The 19588-nt window shown below is 33.0% G+C and overlaps 2 protein-coding genes across 2 annotated transcripts; both read right to left on the reverse strand.

The window, feature by feature from the left end:
• Window positions 1–1108: 1108 nt before the first annotated feature.
• Window positions 1109–3497, reverse strand: LOC139857193 (cytochrome P450 86A22-like). The gene has a single exon (XM_071845929.1). The coding sequence runs from the start codon at window positions 3030–3032 to the stop codon at window positions 1440–1442; it is 1593 nt and encodes a 530-aa protein (XP_071702030.1). The 5' UTR covers window positions 3033–3497; the 3' UTR covers window positions 1109–1439.
• Window positions 3498–14098: 10601 nt separating this feature from the next.
• LOC139860501 (uncharacterized) lies at window positions 14099–14795 on the reverse strand. The gene is made up of 2 exons (XM_071849256.1): window positions 14658–14795; window positions 14099–14533 (listed from the first exon to the last, which is right to left on the reverse strand). Exons 1-2 carry the CDS (start codon window positions 14793–14795, stop codon window positions 14099–14101), a joined length of 573 nt encoding a protein of 190 aa, XP_071705357.1.
• Between the last annotated feature and the right edge of the window lie 4793 nt (window positions 14796–19588).

Genomic DNA, 19588 nt, shown 5'->3' on the forward strand with positions numbered 1-19588 from the left:
GTGAGTTTCACTTTTTCCCCCTAATTGGTGACTAAATTAATTAATTTTCTTGATTTGCCATTGATATATATTCATTTATTAAACGAAAAATCAAAAAATAATATGAGTATAATAAACAAGTAGATCATTTTTGCGCAAAAAAGTTTTCTTTTAGCATCTATAAAAGTTGGCAAGCACATGAACAATTTATTGTAGGAGCATTTATCAAACTCAATAAATGGCCTCTATAGTAGGTACTAACTATTAACAAACCTAAAACTCACCTACATATTTCCATTTTAATGATATAATTTACGGAGTATAATTTATTTGATACTCCGTATTTCATTTATTTTATAAATATCTGTAATGTGTTATTGAGAAATGACAAAATCTATATCTATACCTATATCTATATGAATAATTAACTAAGATGTTAAGAATTACGGTCAAAATGATCATGTTAAACTACAACTACCCAAAAGCTAAATTTCAATTTAACTATCTTCTTGATTCCAAGTTTCCAACATGACCCTACAAAAGACGATAAAACTCAAACCTTACATCAAACCAAAGTGATCATTCAATTTGCTTTCAAAGTTTACATCTTACCAAAATGACCATATAACATGAACACAATCAATCAAACCCGCCATACAACTTGACCACAACCAAAATGACTACCATGAATCATACCAAAACTGCGACACATTTTAAGTGCCAGCAAAACAACTTTTAACGTGCAACACATAGAACAAGTAAACCACCTAAGATTACAATATGAGACCACTCTTCGTACCTCTCAAACCTCATTACCTCAAGTTCCATTGCCTGGTCCCAAGTTAAAGTTGTAATCAATAATAATTTAGTTTGATAATTAAAATCAATACGTTATAATCTAGTCTAATCTACTCGCTCACATATAGGTGATGTTTATTCACTAGTTGATATATCTATTGAGCTAGACTCACTTTCGTCTACTATAAGGTTTTCATTTCGTTATTATTTAATCTAATATCTTAAATACTAAATAAGCATAGCATGAAACTTTTGACTCGTTAAATCACCAACATAAATATGCCACGTACCTTTGTTTATGTTAAATTACAAAAGAATTATAACCTAAACAAAAAACAAAAAGCAAACATGTATATATATAAAATATATAATATAATATTCATTACATGTGTGGATTATTTATTCCCAAAAAGAAAGATAAAAAAAAAAGAAGTGATAACTTGTGACACACTTGGTATAGTCACAATCTAAATTGCCATTTTTCTTACTGGCATTCAGGTAACAGTCACAGTCCACCTATTCATAACCTCTTCACTTATATCCTTTTAATCGTGTGGCCATAAACCGTCTGTTATATACCTTAAACTATAACCATAGTATACTTTGATTCACATATATATGTAAATGTAATATATTTCCAACTATACACAATTAAGCAGTAATTAATACACTCCCCCATCACGTGCCATCCCCGTGCTACCAATATTTGCCAATATGGGTGCCAAGTCTCTTGAATGTAGGTCCACCAGAAGCCCATACTTCATAAACAACGTTAATGACATTTTTTGTTCAACACGGTGGCCGGTAACCACCGTAAGCCGGTGCCGGAGCAAAACCGCCGCCACAATCGACTTCATTTGTAAGTACGCCAGATCTTTCCCTAAGCAAATTCTCGGGCCGGCATTGAACGATACGAACCGGAATTGATCCTTAACCTCGAACTTTTTTCCGTCGTCGGATAACCATCTCTCCGGTCGAAATTCTACCACGTCATCACCCCAGATGAATTTCATCCGGCCGGTTGAGTAAATCGAATAAGTGATCGACGAACCGGCCGGAACAAATGTGCCGTCCGGTAGGACATCATCGGCGACAACGTGTTTCGAGTCCTCCGGTACCGATGGGAATAACCGGAGCGTTTCGGATAACGCCGCTTTAAGATATGTGAGTTTATCAACTTCTTCAAAGACCAGAGGGTCTTCTAACCATTTGCACGTGTCAATGCCACGTGACTCGGACAGAACTGTACAAAGCTCAGTTAGAATTTTCAATTCTACGTTAGGGTTTTTAATTACCAAGTAGAAAAACCAACTCAGCGCGACTGATGACGTGTCACGTCCAGCTAAGATGAAGTTAAGTGCCACGTGTTGTAAGAACTTGTCTGAATAACACTCTTTTTTCTTCATGAACCGAGTTAACAAGTCATCATGTGGAGGCCCACCATCCGTCTTATTAAGCAATTCTAGCTTACGTGTCTTGATGACAGCTGTCAAATACTTGTCCACGTGCTCTAAGCTTTGGCTCAGCTCGACTTCCATCCCAAGCCCAAGCCATTTCTTCATCTTCCATATGCTCTCCGGTAAAATAAAGCGTTGTAATGTGGCTTCGGTGGCTCGGTCAAAAGCCGACGCGAAGCCATTTTCGGGTAAACCAGGAGACAAAGTTTGCGGATCTTTTCCGAAAGCCAAGCCGCAAATGTTGTCGAAAGTGAGCCGAAGCAAGAGATCTTGTAGATCAACTGGCTTGCCCTCGAGCTGAGCCGTATTCAGAATCGGGACGAATCTAAGCTTAATGGCACGGCTCACCCATCGAGCCATGGCTTGTCGAAGTGTCCGAGTTGTAAATTCCAACGCGGCAGTCTTACGCTGGAACAGCCACGTGTCACCATCCGAGTTAAAAATCCCTTCTCCAAGTAAATCATGAAACACAGCTTGCCAATTAGGACCCTTGGGGTAATTGTCAAATTTGGCCTTTAATATATGTTCGAGGTTTTTGGGATCGCACGTGACAGTCACGAGACCCTGTTTTCGTGCTAAAAATGGGATAGCAGATATACAAGTTTGGTACGTGCCTCCACACGTTTGAAGATTGTCTGCAATCCAATCATGCATACGATTAGCGTTTTGTATTAAACCCGGTAAACTACCCAATACCGGCCATACACGTGGACCTGTTAATGACCGTTTGATTGAATTGAACCACATCATGTACGTAAAAATTAGTGACAAAATCAACCACCAAGTAGATGAGTCCATTTGATCTAAGCAACACAACACTTCAACAGTCCTCTCACAGACACCTTATCAAAACCACCACCTAAAAACACATACAAACATCACTTAAGTACTAACCTTTAAATTTTTGTCAAAATTTACACAAACAAATGTTCCTTTAAAACGTTTTTCCGTCTGTATTATTGAACTGTCGCAAACAACTCAATGATACTTGAATTGTCACGGACAGTTCAATAATACTTTGACATTGTTCCTACGTACATACTTATTTTCATTATTATAATTGAGCATATAGATTTAAACAAATAATAAATTGAATATTTATGCTTACCGAAGATTCGAGTGGTGATGTTGGAAGGTTGAAGGAAGAGGGTAGCTTAGATTAAAAGAGTTGGGTAATAATTTAAAGTTAGATGTTGAAGAAGAGTGATTTATATAAGGAACAAGGGAACAAGATATGATATCAAAAAGGAAGGAGGCTATTAATGAGGTAGCCAAAACTTCCTTCCCACAAACTCTATATATATATATATATATATATATATATATATATATATATATATACATTAGTGTGTAGCATAAACCATATACATGTACCCATGAGGCCATGATACATTTACTTATATATATTCATATTCATATTCATAGATATAAAATAAAGTTCATAAATAGTTGTATTGATAGGATATTACATGATAATGGTAATTAAACAGGACTATATGTATTACTTGTATAGATACCTCTTTGACTATATCTTATGAGATACCTTTTGGACTATCTTACTAGTTAGTAATACTCTCATAATATTTCATCACAACATCCACTCGTCGTTGACGTCATGATAATTTTACAAAAAGTCGGGTTCAAACCCCATTAGCAATACATCTAAAGTGATGATGAAAAAGGTCGAAAAGGTCACAAGATAGTACATCTGAGTAGAAGTACTTGACTTTTCTGGTTAACTGGAATATGAAAATCTTTCTTTTATAACTCTTTATAAAAGATAAATGGTTACACTATATGTTTGTAGACAAAATTGCACTGAAAGTTGTAACGACCCGACTTTTTCGACTTTTAATTATATTTATTACTTTCACGAAACTGCGTATTTGTGCGTATTGAGCTAGATTATTTGTTGGGATCATTAATTATGTTAATTACTTTCGTTAATGTCTTACAACGTGTTTTTAAGTACTTAGTTGTTTAACATGATCCTTGAATGCATTTACGACCATTAGTGTCACTTATTGTTTAAAACGAGCTACATACTTGGTACACGTTAAACTTTTGTCATAATTGGAATATTATGACTGCGTAAACATAATTGTTAGTATTTATGACAATTACTTGGCTTTATGGTTCCTTAATCATGCTTAGTGCTTACTAATGCTTACTAGTTACCTTAATGGACTTAACACCTTAATGGACTTCCATGGCCCAACCTACTCAACTTAATGGACCACTTAATGGGTTAATTAGCCCATGTAATTAATAATTAGCCCATGTAATTAATGAGACAAGTATCATGCATGCTTGTGTACTAATACTTGCATTATGTCTCAAACCACCCAACAAACCAACACCACTTTGTACCACTACCATGGACCACACCATGCCACACCACATGAGGCCAAAATGGTCCCCCTTGCTCCCAAACCGTCGGCCAACCATCACCACCTCACCATCACTTTATTTTTTTAAAACCTCATTTCATTCTCATTTCATTCCATTCAAACACACACACATTTTCTCTCAAATCTCTCTCTAGTTTTCTCTCAAATATTTAAAGAACTTGTAAGTGTTCTTGATCTTCTTTTTCTTCATCATTTTCGTGAATCATCATCATCATAATTCAAGATTCATGTTTTGTAACTTGAATCATTATATATCTTGTGACTTTAAACTTTAATTTGAAGAAAGTGCAAGAACATGGAGGATTAAAGCTTTTTAGCTTTTAATCTTCTTTACTTATGTTAGATCTAAGTTTTAAAACTTAAGATCTCTTTAATTGTGTTAAAAGATCAAAACTCATGTTTATGATCTTCATGTAACTTGTTGATCCAACACTTTACTTTATGGATCTTCAAGAAAGTTTGAAATACAAGCTTACTAGCTTGATGTTTCTACAAAAAGTTGGTTAAGATCAAAAGTTTACTAACTTATGATCTTCTTTAGTTTGTTGTAGCTTAGATTTGTGACTTGTGTTTGCATAAAACAAAAGATACAAGCTTACTAGCTTGAGATCTCATAATTATTGTTAGGAATCCAAGCTCTCTAGCTTAGGGTTTCATTTTTGTGTTTGATCTAAGTTGTGTAACTTATGGTCTTCTACTTTGTTTAAACAAAAGTTCATTAGCTTGTGTTCATGTTACTTTACAAGATCTAAGTTTCATAACTTATGGTTGTGTAAAAGTTGAAAGTCTAAGTGTTATGACTTAGGGTTTCACCAAGAACATGATATCTAGACTTTGTAGTCTAAGGTCTTTAATATTAGCTAAGATCTAAGTTCTATAGCTTAAGGTCTTGCTTATTTAGTTTGATTCAAAGTTTATAGCTTAATAGTAATTGTACTTGTGTTAAAACTAAGAAATTGATGTAACTTTGGTTCATCACCTTGCTCAAACTCTCACATGAGTTGTGTTTTATTTCTTAGTCTTAACTTTGTGTGTTGATGGTTAAACCTTGGTTAAAGTGATGCTAAAATGTGACGATCGCTCCAAATCCATATGGACAATACGTCATTCATTGATTTCATTGCGAGGTATTTGACCTCTATATGATACGTTTTGTAAACATTGCATTCTTTTAAAAAGGCACACCATAATGAATATTTAAATCAAAGGTTTTCGACATCTGATAATTTCTACATATATACAATCACTGTAAATAATAGTTTACAATAGTACTTCCGTTGACAATGCAGTCAAAATAAGATACATGGTGATGATTTGGTGAATGCAACGTTTCCTTGAAAAATATGCCATGTATGACTCCATGCACATAGCTTGTCTAACATATAAGCAAACAGCGGAAGACTTCTAGGAAACCTGAGAATAAACATGCTAACAAGTGTCAACACAAAGGTTGGTGAGTTCATAGTTTTAATGTTTCGTATAATCTGTATATAAAGGTGGATCACAAGATTTCAGTTGTTTCATCCAGAAACGTTTATCAAAATATTCTACAAGATTGAGCACCCTGGTAACTATACTTAACGTATATATATTTTATACCCTTTGTATAATCATCTTAATAATACACGCAAACCAACGTGTACGCTTCTCAAATAGCATACGTCCGTTAAAAGGCTAGTGCTCTAGCTCGGACGGGGATATCAAGCCCTATGGATCCATATATAACTACTCGCGCCCACCAGTTCTTATAACCGACAGTTACTAGTTACCAAAGCTAAGGGATTTTCGGTTCAAACTCGGTGTAGAATTTAGTATGTACTTGTATCCATTGCGTTTAAAATAAAGTGCATGTATTCTCAGCCCAAAAATATAGATTGCAAAAGCAATTAAAAAGGGAGCAAATGAAACTCACGCATATAAATATTGTAAATTAGTTAATAAAGGATTTGCATGTATTCTCAGCCCAAAAATGTAGAGAGTAAAAGGGATCATATGAAACTCACACAAAATCAGTTTTAGTATTTGTATCCATTTAGTAAAACAGTTTATAAAACTGCGCATGTATTCTCAGCCCGAAAATATGTATAAAAAGGGATCAAATGAACTCACTATTTAATATTGATATACAATATTGTAGGAAAGCACGTAGATGCATCGGAGATGATAAACACGAGGTTTGATTCACAAAAATACCCCCGAACATTACCCATAATTTTCTTGGCAATAACCCATAATTTCCTTAGCTCTAGCTCGCTTGGAAACCATTTTGAAAGTTACTTGGACAGCACTCCGTCGTAATATTTTAGGTACATTTTTATTTTTGTATCATAAAAATAATAATACTAATAATAAAAATAATAAGATTAATAATAATCTTATTAATAATAATAATAATAATAATAATAATAATAATAATAATAAATAAATAAATAAATACGGAGTAAAAATAAATATCTGTGTGTGTGTTTGTGTGTGATTATCATCGAGCAAAACGAGCAATTTATAGCAATCAGAGCTGAAATCTATCCCCATGCGATCGCATGAGGTTTCTTCTATATGGCCATGCGATCGCATGGCCTCCAATTACAGCTCACATTTCTTTTATTTTTTGTTTGTCGACATGAATAAATAAATATATAATTTAAATAATTAATTATATATTATATTAAATTCACATGCATAGTTGATTTGTAATTTTAGTTCCGATAAGTCGTACGTCATCACTCAACTTATGTCCCGGTTCCGGTTTTTCAAATGTCCTTTTGTACGCTGAGAAAACTTGCATTTTACGTTTCGTGTCACATACATTTGTCAAAATATAGCCCTAAATTATCCCTAAATTATATCACTCAAATTATAACTTATACATTTGAGTGTTTTGTTCATTTACTTCTATAAATCATCGTCTCGCTATTTGTTAAAATACATTTTAAAATAGTGTTTTACTGTAGCAAAGTCAATTTTTACTGTAGCAATTCACTGTAGTAAAGTCAATTTCACTGTAGCAAATAGTGATTTTCGAAAACACTGTAGCATTTTGAGTAATGTGGCAATTTGAAAACACTGTAGCAAATTAGTGTTTTACTTGTTTATTTTAAACGTTTTAGTTCACTTATCTAAATATCAATCGAATTAACAAACGAATGTTACTATCGTTTACTAAATAACTTGAAATCATATATATATATATGCACATTAAGTTATATATATATTGTTCGTGAATCATAGGGAACAGTCAAAGAATAATTGATTATATGAATATAGTTCCAAAACTGTCGTGACTCAATATTACAGACTTTGTTTATCGTGTCGGAAATGTTAATCATACAAAGATTAAGTTTAAATTTGGTCAGAAATTTTCGGGTCATCACATAAAATATCAAGAGTTGTACACTTGAGGCTTATACACATCAAGGATGAGAACCGTGATGAGCATCAAACACCGAGAAACCCACCGGAGCACTTGCTTTCTGTTTTTCACGGTCTGATCAAGCTCTTGGGCTTCTGGAAAAGTTGATTTTCAGATATTTCAGTTTGATTAGATGACTTTTCGTTTAGGCCTCGCCTAAATCCGTGATGTGGTAGCGTGGGGGTACGTGATAGTACTATATTTTACTACGAAATACGTTACAAATTATTACACAAGTTTTAATTATTTATTTACAAATGGGATATACCTAAACCTTGCTACAACACTATAGGCAGTGTACCTAATCGTAGAGTAGTGTAGTTTTTAGTAAGTCCGGTTCGTTCCACAGGGAGCTGGCTTATTTCACACTATATTTTAAACAATTATATTCGTACAAAATATATTATATTAATAATATATAAAAGGGGGTTTTACCGTTTAATGACCGGTTTGTCGATTTTATATTTTAAGCGAAGCGTAAAGTAAATGAAGATATTTAACTAACAATAGAAAATAAATAACAATAATTAAAATGACAATAAATAAAAGTACGAGGAAATATGAAATAAAATATATTATGCTTATTTAAACTTCCGTAACCATGATGGTTGACGTGTTGATTTTAGTTTATTCCCATGGGTTAATTGTTCTTTGTCCTGGATTATTTAATATGTCCATACGGATTTGTCCATAATAGTCCATCAGTCATAAATATAAAGAGCGAAAGCCTTCGTCAAATTATTCTTATTCCCGAAGTCAAATATTCCAACTAATTGGGGATTCGAATTGTAACAAGGTTTTAATACTTTGTTTAATGAATACACCAGGTTATCGACTGCGTGTAAACCAAGGTTTTACTACTTTGTTAACAATTACACCAATTACCCTTGAATGTAATTCACCCCTGTTTCAACAAGTCTATTAACTATTAATCCAGTTCCGTGTCCGGTAAAATGAATAATTATTGGTATTTATAGATATCCCGCCCACCGTACCCAGTCAAGCGTATGTGGTTATATATAAATACGTCAAATTATAAGTTTGTATATTAAATTAACAAGGTATTGTTTAGTTAATATAAAACCCATTAATAGCCCATAGTCTAATTTCCACAAGTGTCGTTCTTTTATCCAAACCCCAATTATGGTACAAAGCTCAATTACCCAATTTTAATATTTTTAGCCCAGCATCATGATTACTTCGGTATTAAATAAGCATAATAATAACTTAGTTACGAGACATTAATTTAAAAAGGAGAACATAACTTACATTGAGTATTTATCGCGTAGTGTTACACGGACAGAATTTCGACTTCAAAAACTCGTAAAATAACCTTTACATAACCCGAACTAATCTAATATAAAACTACCCTATACTATATATATATATATATATATATATATATATATATATATATATATATATATATATATATATATTTTATATTTATTTATTATTTATTACAGAGTATTATTATTATTATTAAACTCGGCAGAATGCATGACCTTTTATAGGGATTTCTGATTTTTCAAACTCCGCGAGTCATGGAGTTTTTGGCCTTCAAACTCCGCGAGTCGTAGAGTTTGATTTTCCAGCTCACATCAATTTGGATCTTAGCTTTGCCGACATAATATATAAATAAATATAATATATAAATAATTTTAAGAATTATTTAAATATTATATTATATTTATGTGCATAGTTGACTTGTAATATTTAGTCCGTTGCGTCGAGCGTTGAGAGTTGACTCATGTCCCGGTTCCGGATTTTCGAACGTCCATGCGTATTATTTTATATCGTGTACTTTGCGTTCCGCAACTTGTAATCTTGTCATTTTTAGACGTTTCTCATCAATAAATTGAACCACTTGGATTGTATCTTGTACATTTGAGCTTTTTGGTCATTTGCGTCTTCAAATCGTCGTTTTCGCCTTTTGTCTTCGCACTTATTTAATATAAACGATTACAACTTAAAATAGGACAATTACAACTAAATAATTTACATATTGGGAGGATATTGCTACTAAATATATGTTCATTTGGAGCACTATCAATCCGATATACGGTTTAGGATTTATAGCCTTCCGAAAGTCACTACGCCCTTGTAACGTTGTGCTGAAATTTCTGACCTACTCGCACTTAAACCGTCGCCACGGTCAAACGAAGACGAGTTAGGTTCTGAAAATTGGTCAGCCGTTAGAGGACTCATATACGGAGCCTTGGCCACTGGTCTCACGTCATTTTAGTTTGTATAGAGGTCGTAGCAGCTGAACGAAGTCAGCCTTTGTTTCGGTCTCTATTCTTGATTGAAAACTTACTTTACTTTGTACGTATGATGTTCATGATGATGATACTTAAGACTTAACTTACGTACTTTTAAACCCTTTTGGGACGATTTACTGAATTAGTAACCTTTGACTTAGGTTGACGACCTTTCGGACCGACTTACTCGCTTACTTATTCGTACCGATTTTACCGCACTTTCACTGTGAGTTATAGCTCCCTTTTTACTACAACTATTTTTGGGACTGAGAATACATGCGCTTTTTATGTTTTACTTACTAGGCACGAGTACTTAAACTTTTTATATGTGTGGGTTATATAACGGCATAAACTTTCCCCTTAGCTCGGTAACGTTTAGTCATTGGTTTTGAACCGGTGAACGCGAATATTAGATATGGATCCATAGGGTTTGACATCCCCACTCGGGCTAGTCGCGCTAGCATTTAACGGGTGTTTAATACTTCGTAAACATACGCACTTGCCAAGTGTACTTTTAGGGGGTGATATATACGTTAAGTTAGTTACCAAGTGCCCACGGTTAAGCATATACTTTTCATACTGTTTTGAATACGAAATCTCGTGGCCTACATTACATTACTGTTACAATTAAACTATAGCTCACCAACATTCGCGTTGACTTTTTAAGCATGTTATTTCTCAGGTGCTTAGACGTATGTTGCTTCCGCTGTACTAGACTCTCGGTGTTAGATTTCCGCTGCTTATTTAGAGATGTCTCAAACATGGAACTTTTTACTTTGCATTCAAAACTTATGTTACATTTGAACCATGACTTTGTAATGACCTCCGTGTCACGTACTTGTGTTAACGCTTTCTATTCGTAGAAGCATGCTATCTTTTGTAAAACGCTATCTTTCCATGAATGCAAACTTGTTTTAAAACAGCATATAATATTGTAACCTTATAATTGACCTGTTGTTGATGATCCGTACACGTTAATTTTGTACGGGGCATCACAAAAGTCCCTGTGGTTTGTTTAAAAAGCAACCCAAGTCCAAAACTACTTTTTCAGGGGAGTCCTCATAGTATACTAACGTTGCGTGAGAGTCCAATCCATTATAAACCCATGTTAATTAACATGTGTATAGCATGTAAGGACTAAATGGTCACTCTATCCATATTTCATATAATTGTTATATTCGATTGTATGGGTGTTCTCTATATAATTCATTCTAAAAATCAACTCACTAAAATTAGTCATAACTCTTGCGTTTCATGTATTCTAGAACACTCTGATCGATCTCCTCTAAATGAAACAAAACCCTTTACAGTTGAGTATCAACTTCAATTAACATAATGTTCTTCAAATAGTTTTCAAATAGTGTGACATCTTCTTGACCCCGTCTAATTAACATCAATCTAGGAGTAGGAGTTATGTTCCTCCCTTGCTTCAATTTGTTTATTGTTGTTCTCAATAGACTTAAAAGATAAAACAATATAAGTTCTCTTAGAAAAAAGAAACATAACAACTTTAGAGCACACGAAGCAGGAAAAATATATACTTTTGTGTACGGGTCAATTTGGGCCAATATGTAGATTGGTCGAAACTGTATTAACAAGTGCATTTTAAAAAAGAAAAAATATCAAAATGACTAAATGACCCCAAAAGATCAAAAACAAGATCACGTAAATATCAATTGGTTTTGAAGAAAAGGAGCGTACAAATGATTTCGGTAGCTTTTATGCCAAAGAGTTTTTATAAAATCAGAGAATATAACAATTATATGGAATACAGATAGAATGACCATTTAGCCCTCACGTGTTATGCACAAGCCGTTAACTAACACGCATTTTTAACGGAATGGACTAGCCACACAACATTGGTATACTACGAGGACTCCGAATGCTAAAAAATAGTTTTGGACTTAGATAACTTTTTTGAACAAACTAAAGGGACTCCAGGCACAATTTTGTCTTGTTTGTATACTTTTATGATATGTAAATAATAAAAATGTATTTATCAAAAAAGAAATGGACTAAAAAAATCTGAAAATCAATTGGCAATAAATGCCACCAGATGTTGTTGGAATCATATTAGTTTGAAATTTAATTTAAATGCAACAAGATTAACAACAATCATAAATCTAAATTATTGATTCAATCTTCATAAGAAAATAATTTCTCTCTTTCGAAGCTGATACGTAATAAAATTAGTTTTATGTATTAGTCTTTATACATAAATTTGTTACTTTTTCAAATTATAAATTGTGAACTCTTCAAGATTTATAGATAAATTCGTTAATTTTTGTTTTTAATAAAAGTTTTTCGTTCTAAAAAAAATTATAGTTTGTGAACTTCTTTAAGATTGAATTTAAAAAATATCAATGACAAATAATAAATAAATGATAAGTAAATATATATAGAGAGAAATTTTGATAATATATATTTTCTTTCCAACCCCACCTCCCAGCCCCAAACCCACTCACCCACGATATGCATTTTCACTAATTCAACTACTTTGTTAGTCTCATAATGACTAAATATATATGTGCCACAGATTATGTGTTGTTACACAAGTTTTCCATAATACAATGACACTTGAAAATATAATACGAAATATATATTATACGTGTTGTATATATCATCATGCATGTCATGAGTAAAACCTGAAGTAAATTTGCTCTTAACTGAAACACTTAGATTACTCATCCTTTGTAATTTTCTTATTGTTCATGTTCTAGCTTCTGGCTAGGTTTTCTTTAATAAAATTTTGTTGTTGTTCCAGAAAAATGTCATGAGTAACTACATACATCTTTAAAACCCGCTCTGTTTTTTTTAACGGCAAATGCAAAATATATTACGCCTCTAGTAAGATACTAGAAGGCAAAAGATAAACAAACAAAACAGTCTACAACGGCTTTCTTAGCTAATTGTACCAAATAGCTTTATCTTTACTTCTATTAAATAGGCAAAAATACGAAATAGAACGAATTACAGTAGATTAAACAGTACGGCCTTCTTTATCCCCTCGTCTTGAAAAACAACGTCGTTACGAAACCGCTAAATGACCAAAAAATAAGCAGCTATAATGCAATAAGCCCGTATCTGTAAAGTTTTGGGCCCAACCCAATTATCAAACCAGGCTGTCCATTCATTCCAATTATTAAAATTAGATATACCCAAATCAAACCAGATTCTTAATCGTCGCCATAGATCATGCGCTAACTAACAAGTGAAGAATAAATAATTTGATGATTCTTCGTCTCTGTTACAAATTGGGCACCTTAAATTCTGGATAGCGATACCTCTTCGAGCAAGGTTTGATCGATTAGGAAGTCTGCCTCTTGCAATTCTCCACATCAGTATGTTAATCTTAATAGGTATTTCTTTCACCCATCTCGTTTTGCAATTATCAGTAAGGAGAGAACAATTATCAATAAGCTTTCTTGTATTGCATAAATTGTACTAATTTGTGTTACCAATTGCCCAAGTATACGGATCTTCATATTCCGTGAACTGAATATGTGATATCAATATCATCAAATTAGATAAACTTTCCTCGTTTCGACCACCAATACAGCTTCTGTTCCAAAACCATTTCTAATTGCCGTCTAAAAATTTCTCTTTCACAATACAATACTCGTCTTCTGCCAAGTGAGACAATCAATTGAATTGGTGCATAAGCGGTACTCCATTTAACCAATTGTCAATCCAGAAAAGGGTAAAGAGACCATTATTGACTTTACATGCATTTGGATTAGAAGGTATTTTATTTGTTTGTTGGCTGTTGATGAATGCATTAACCTAATTAATCCAAATCCCATTTGTATATTCTCGAACATTGTCTAGAGTAGCTGTAGGACCATAGATAGATAAAATCACTTTTCTCCGAAGATAATTTAGTTGAGTGTAGAAACTCCAGATCCATTTAAACATTAGAGCCAAGTTGAAAGCTTCAAGACTACCAATGCTCAAATCCCCTTTATCTAAAGAAGAAATTGAATCCCAATTGACCCATGACATTGTCTTTTTCGATAAGTAATAGATACCTATACTTCCAAGAATCGATTTAATGAATGTTAATCTCCCTCCATAAGATAACATTCTGGTTTGCCACATTGAAAGTCCTTTTTTGAACTTTTTTATCAATGGATTCCAATTAGCAATCAAATTCATATTAGAACCCAAAGGAATATCAAGATAAGTGAAAGAATAGATCCCGGAGAGCACCCTGATAGACTAGCCATATCATGAAAATCATATTCACTAACATTAATTCCATAAACGTTTGATTTAGAAATGTTTATCTTTAAACCAAAGTGAAAAAAATGTTAAATATTCTAATAATATTATCCATCTTCACTTGGTCCCACTCTAAAACAATAAGAGCATCATCGGCATAAACTAAATGTGAGATTTGAGTACTATTCCCACCAATATGAGCACCTTTGATGACATTTAATTCAACCACCTTTTTAATATTCAAATGAAGCCCTTCCATAATGATCAAACAAAAAAAAAGAGCTCAAAGGATCACCTTGACGAAGTCACTTTTAAGATCAAATTCTTTAGTCGGACTTTCATTAACCAATACCGAAGTGCGTGAACAAGATAAACACATTGATATCCAATTTTCCACCCAATGCCAAAACCCAATTTGCATAACATATGATCTAGATATTGCTAACTAACAGAATCATATGCTTTTTCGAAGTTAACCTTTAGAATCATCAACTTCTAAGCATTCTGCTTGTACCAATTGATAATTTCACTAAGAATCACGGGACCATCTAATATTTGACGATTATGAATGAAAGTAGATTGCTCAAAACTGATAACTTTAACAATAACAGAAGATAATCTAGTTGCTAATATTTTAACAACTATTTTGTAGAACACCCCGATGAGAGAAATTGGTCTATAATCTTTAACCAAAGTTGGATTAGAAACCTTTGAGATTAAAGTTATAAATGCAAAACCAGTCCCATTTGGCATATACAAATTATTAAAAGTAAAGCGAATAGTAGATACCAAATTGTCTTTTTTTTTTAATATATATATATATATATATATATATATATATATATATATATATATATAAGTATATATATATGATGTTAAAAGAATATTAATCATAATAGTCATAAAAGTAGAAATAATAATAATAATAATAATAATAATAATAATAATAATAATAATAATAATAATAATAATAATAATAATAATAATAATAATAATAATGCAAAGTAATAAAATTATACTAACATCCTCTGCATATCGAGTGAAAGAGGATCGTACGGTTAAAATGGAGCAAAACTCTTCAAATAGTGTCGATGGAAATCCTTCCTGAAGATGTTAGCATATTGTTATCGTGAGGAAACCATAAAGAACACGAACACGACACATAATAACAATGTCTCTACACAATAGATGTTAATATCAATGTGTTTCGTTTTGTTGGTGCTGAACTTGATTAAACGAAAGATAAGAAACGCTCATATGTGAGAATACACGGGAGTGGTTGTGAACAACGGAGAAGCCCACGTAAACAATTACATAACTAAAAGGGTTCAGCAACCGCATTAACGACACCACGTAACATTCGCTCTTTGCATTGGATTTAGATGGTGTGAGTTGTCTCTGTACCGACCATGACAATACATTTTTGTTGAGTAATACGCCATACACCGGTGGAGAAACTAGAGTCCCAACTCAGAGGGATTCATATTTGGTGGTTGTTTATCATAAAAAAAAATCACAAATGCACAAATATATATATCTTATAGTTGACTTTAGTAGTGCCTTGTACATTTTGAAGAGAATATTGTAAAAAAAAAAAAAAAAAAAATATCTAAATTGGTGGTGTCACGGGAACCCCCGACTCTCTACCTAGATGTGTCACTACAATAGACAAGCGTAGATCTATGAGCAGATCGATGGGGGCCAGGTTGGATCTTTATGAGGGTAAGGAGGGGTCGTCGTCCCCTAAAATTTGAGGAAGTAGTAAAATTTGTAGCCCTTTGACTTACGAACGTTTGTGCTTCAACTAAATTGAAGTATGCAAAAAAATTATGGCCAAAAAGATGAAACCTTGTAGAATTTATTACATTATCTATTACGGAGTATTTCTTACACACTAAAAAATATATTCTTGGGTTTAAACCTTAATAGCAACATATTTTGATTTTGAGGTGCCATGAAAAGTTGTCGGAATTGGTCATTGAATTACGTGATTATGCCGTGTACATTTGAGTAACTTTTTAGGATAATCTGAACAAGAGAAGCATTATTCATTTACCCGTATACTCTTTGATAATTTCGCTCCCCAAAACATTTGTTCAAGCTCTGCCACTGATATGGCAGCTTGCGTTGCGTCCGAACTAACCATGACTCATGAGAGAAGTGTTGCATTGCGTTCGAATCGATGTCAATGCGAGTCCTGCAAAGGTTACACTGTAACATATCTCAAGAATCTCTATAGCATACTACTACTGTAGAGATAGAGAAGCACTCTAGTAGAGGCGCGGGAGACAGAAACCTCAAAAAATAGTTCAACGTTGAATATTCATGATGAGGAGATTTAATGACCCATTAGAAGAGTACCTAGAGGATGTTGTTAGAACAAATATCTCAATATGGAGCAGTAAATAAGTCATGTTATATCCATGTCAATAAATGAAAAGGGATGAAACTTGATTGCTCAGCGTAACCCGCAAAGCGCTGAAACCAGGCCTTAGGGGCCTGCTTGAGGGCACTATAGGGCTTTTCTTGGTCCCGAAAGCCAGACATCTAATGCATATAAATATTTGATGTAAGATTATTGTTGATGAGTGAGCCAATGTGAAGAGAGTGCAAGACTAGTGACATATTAGCGGTAACAAGTAGGCATACAAAATATGGAGGGTACCTCTTTCTTGAGCTCGCATTTGTAATTGGTCCACCATTCCATTGTCTATATTAGCTGAGAGTTTGAAGGACATTACAAACGATCACCATCAACCGCCATTGATGTATATAAACGATTGATGTATATAAACGATAGATACTCGGGTCATACAACGCCTAAATCAACGATGAGATTAGCTAAATAGTTACAAAGTATCAAATTATATTCTATTACAGAGTATTATTATATGAAAGATCCATTTGTTTAACTATATGGTTCAAATCTTGAGTATTCAAAATTTTGGAACAATCGTCTATCATATCTTCACGTGATTAATAATATTTGCTTCAAATTTATTTAAGAGTACTAACTATTGTTACGTAATTTGATTAATTTTTTCTTTGACAAGAAACCGAAGTATACAACTTAGAGTATTTCAAATAGAGAAACACTCTCTAAAATAATTACTACAAAATAGTACTCTGTAGTAGTTTATTTAGAATAATGTTTTAAGTGCCGCATATGCATGTCTCCTTTAAATGGTTACACACATTTTTATATATCTATGTATATATATAGTTCATGATCATGTATGTTTGCCCTTTTGCTTAACTATATTTAATGTATTAATGTATAGTGGGGGCCATAATAAAATGTCAACATCATTGTAGACAAAAATATACTCACCCATTTTATAACTTTTTTTTTTTTTTTTTTTTGTTTTTTTTTTTTTTGGCAAAAAACAAGAAAATAAATTGATATAAATTTTTCACGAAATTGTGAAAAATTGAAGATTACATGAAGAGTTCAAACTGGGCTTGCACACTGGACATACACAACATACATGCCCACATGTTACAACCATCACTAGAACAACCAAATCGAAACACAGTACAAAGCATACATGCAAATAAATTGAAAAACTAAACATCTTCTCACATTAGCAACCCAACAAATATAGACCCCAATCCCCATTAAACACCAGCTGAATTATAGCATTTCAAGTAGGCCACATAGCATCCAAACTCTATAAAACTTGCCAAACTTCATTTTCCATGAATTGACTTTCAATTTATTTGAGTAATTAAGTAATTAAGATTCAATCGAACATATTGTTGAAGCAATGTAATTAAGTCATTTCACCTAAAGCATTATGAATTCTTCACAGCTAGATTGCAGATTCGATTAAGACCTGGTTTAGTATATGTATATCGACATTAGGAAGAATCAAATAGATATAGAAGATGATTATCATTTATTTTCATTTATGTTATATTATGCGTATCAATTAAGGATCGAAATTTTTTCAGGCTAAGCTTAAGTTTTCTAAAAAATATATAAAGATTTCAGTGTTGTTTAACTAATACCATCAATCCTCGAAACTCAGTAATATGCAAATGGAAACCACTAATGCTAAATTGCTAAAAGAAATAATTGTGCCGTTGGTCCCTTTATTTTACTTCAAAAAACTAACAGCGTCCCTTAAGTTTTTTTTTTGGCTAACAGCATCCTTCCATTATCCCATTTAAGCATACTGAGTCGCTCCGTCAACTATCCGTTAAAAATGTCCGTCAAATCATGACATGTGCTGAGGGTAAAATCGTCTTTTTCTCTCGAATGAGGACCATTGACGCAATTATAATTTATATTTTTGATTTGTAATATTCTTCCAAAATGTTTAGCTTTTTCTTCCAAAACAAACTTGAGATCTGATCAAATGACGACAAACAAAACCGATGATTATAATACTCCGTAATAAATCTCTCGAGAATAAATCTGGAGCAAATAGACATGGAAGCCAGTGAGATGAAGAAAGGTTTATTCCCCTTTATTACTTACCAATAAAGAGTTTCAAATCTAACCACTCAAAATAATTGAAGGTTAAATACATACTTTCACCTGATTTGCACTCAAGGTAATCAAATCTAGTAGCTATCCATACATTTAAATTAGATGTTTCGTTTGATATATTTCATCATCGTTTTATCAGTTGGCTAAAACAAAAATTAAACCTAAGCCAAGTATACCAATATCGATTTAAATCAAAAGATAAACAGAGAAGGTGCTATTAATAAGGTTCCTGAACAAACCAAAGAGAAAGCAAAAAAAATCTAACAACAGAAATAGAAACGCATGTCACAGTAATGGTGGATCTGAAGCTAAAAACAAGCCGATTACTAAGGAGGAAAAGATTAATCAGAATTCAATAAGAGAAACCGTTCTAATAATCAAGAAATGCAAGATCGATTTTTTTTAAATCAAAGGCACACTGGATCTTCAAGATCTTCATCTAGAGGTTTCGAATTTCAGATCTAACCTGAGAGTTGTTGCGGTCTTAACGAAGCCACCATCGGAGTTTCGAATCAAGTTACGTTTTTGCAGGTGCTGATGGATATAAATTTGTTTAT

This window comes from Rutidosis leptorrhynchoides, chromosome 7 (assembly GCF_046630445.1).
Source record: "Rutidosis leptorrhynchoides isolate AG116_Rl617_1_P2 chromosome 7, CSIRO_AGI_Rlap_v1, whole genome shotgun sequence".
Lineage (NCBI taxonomy): Eukaryota > Viridiplantae > Streptophyta > Magnoliopsida > Asterales > Asteraceae > Rutidosis > Rutidosis leptorrhynchoides.